We start from the raw sequence: 676 nt of genomic DNA, 5'->3' as shown, positions 1-676 counted from the left end.
AGTAACTCTGATGTCCATTCGGATGGTGTGGATCGTACATTGGGTGGTGGGGAATCAGCGTTAACGGAGGAATTGCACACAAAATCTAGTGAGAACGAAAAGGAGACATTGAAAACCAAGTTAGACCAACCTCAAGTTGTGGATACTTCAACTGGTCCAACTCGTATTGACCAAGAAAAACAAATTAAAGAAGAAAAGCAACAACTATCACCTAATAGAGATGACTCCTCTACTCTTTCACCTAAAGGAACCATTAGTACTGGGGATAGTAGTGGACCAGGTACAACAACAGTGGCTGGACCCCAATCTGGTGAAAAAGAAGGAGATACCCCAGAGAGATTGAATACTCCAGCACAACCTACATCTGCAACGAGTTCTTCTGCGAGTGTACCTGCCGATGTCAATCTTTCCCAAAGTTTACCGGCAGAGAGCAGCACAATTTCAACATCTTCCACTAACACCAGTACAGGTAACAGTACTTCTAGCGTGGACACGGGTGTGAGTGCAACAGCAGACACAGAAGGAACCAATACCACTTCTACCACCAAGGCATTCCCCGAGAACACTGACAGACAAGCAACGAAGATTGTCAACGTTGACAGCAGCAGTGTCAATCCTCTGTGGATGCGCACTGCAGCACCGCTACTAATTGTGGTTGTGTTGTTCTCCTTTACTG

General features: G+C 45.7%; 1 protein-coding gene across 1 annotated transcript; it reads left to right on the top strand.

Annotated features, from left to right (window-relative positions):
• Nucleotides 1-27: 27 nt before the first annotated feature.
• TM35_001561020 (uncharacterized protein) lies at nucleotides 28-675 on the top strand (the record flags this gene model as incomplete). Its single annotated transcript, XM_029031936.1, has 1 exon — nucleotides 28-675. A coding segment is annotated over one exon (648 nt), but the record flags the coding sequence as incomplete, so codon positions are not given.
• Nucleotide 676: the final 1 nt, after the last annotated feature.

This window comes from Trypanosoma theileri, assembly GCF_002087225.1.
Source record: "Trypanosoma theileri isolate Edinburgh chromosome Unknown TM35_Tth_156_V1, whole genome shotgun sequence".
Taxonomy (NCBI): Eukaryota; Euglenozoa; class Kinetoplastea; order Trypanosomatida; family Trypanosomatidae; genus Trypanosoma; species Trypanosoma theileri.
This window is presented reverse-complemented; position numbering and strand designations above follow the sequence as displayed.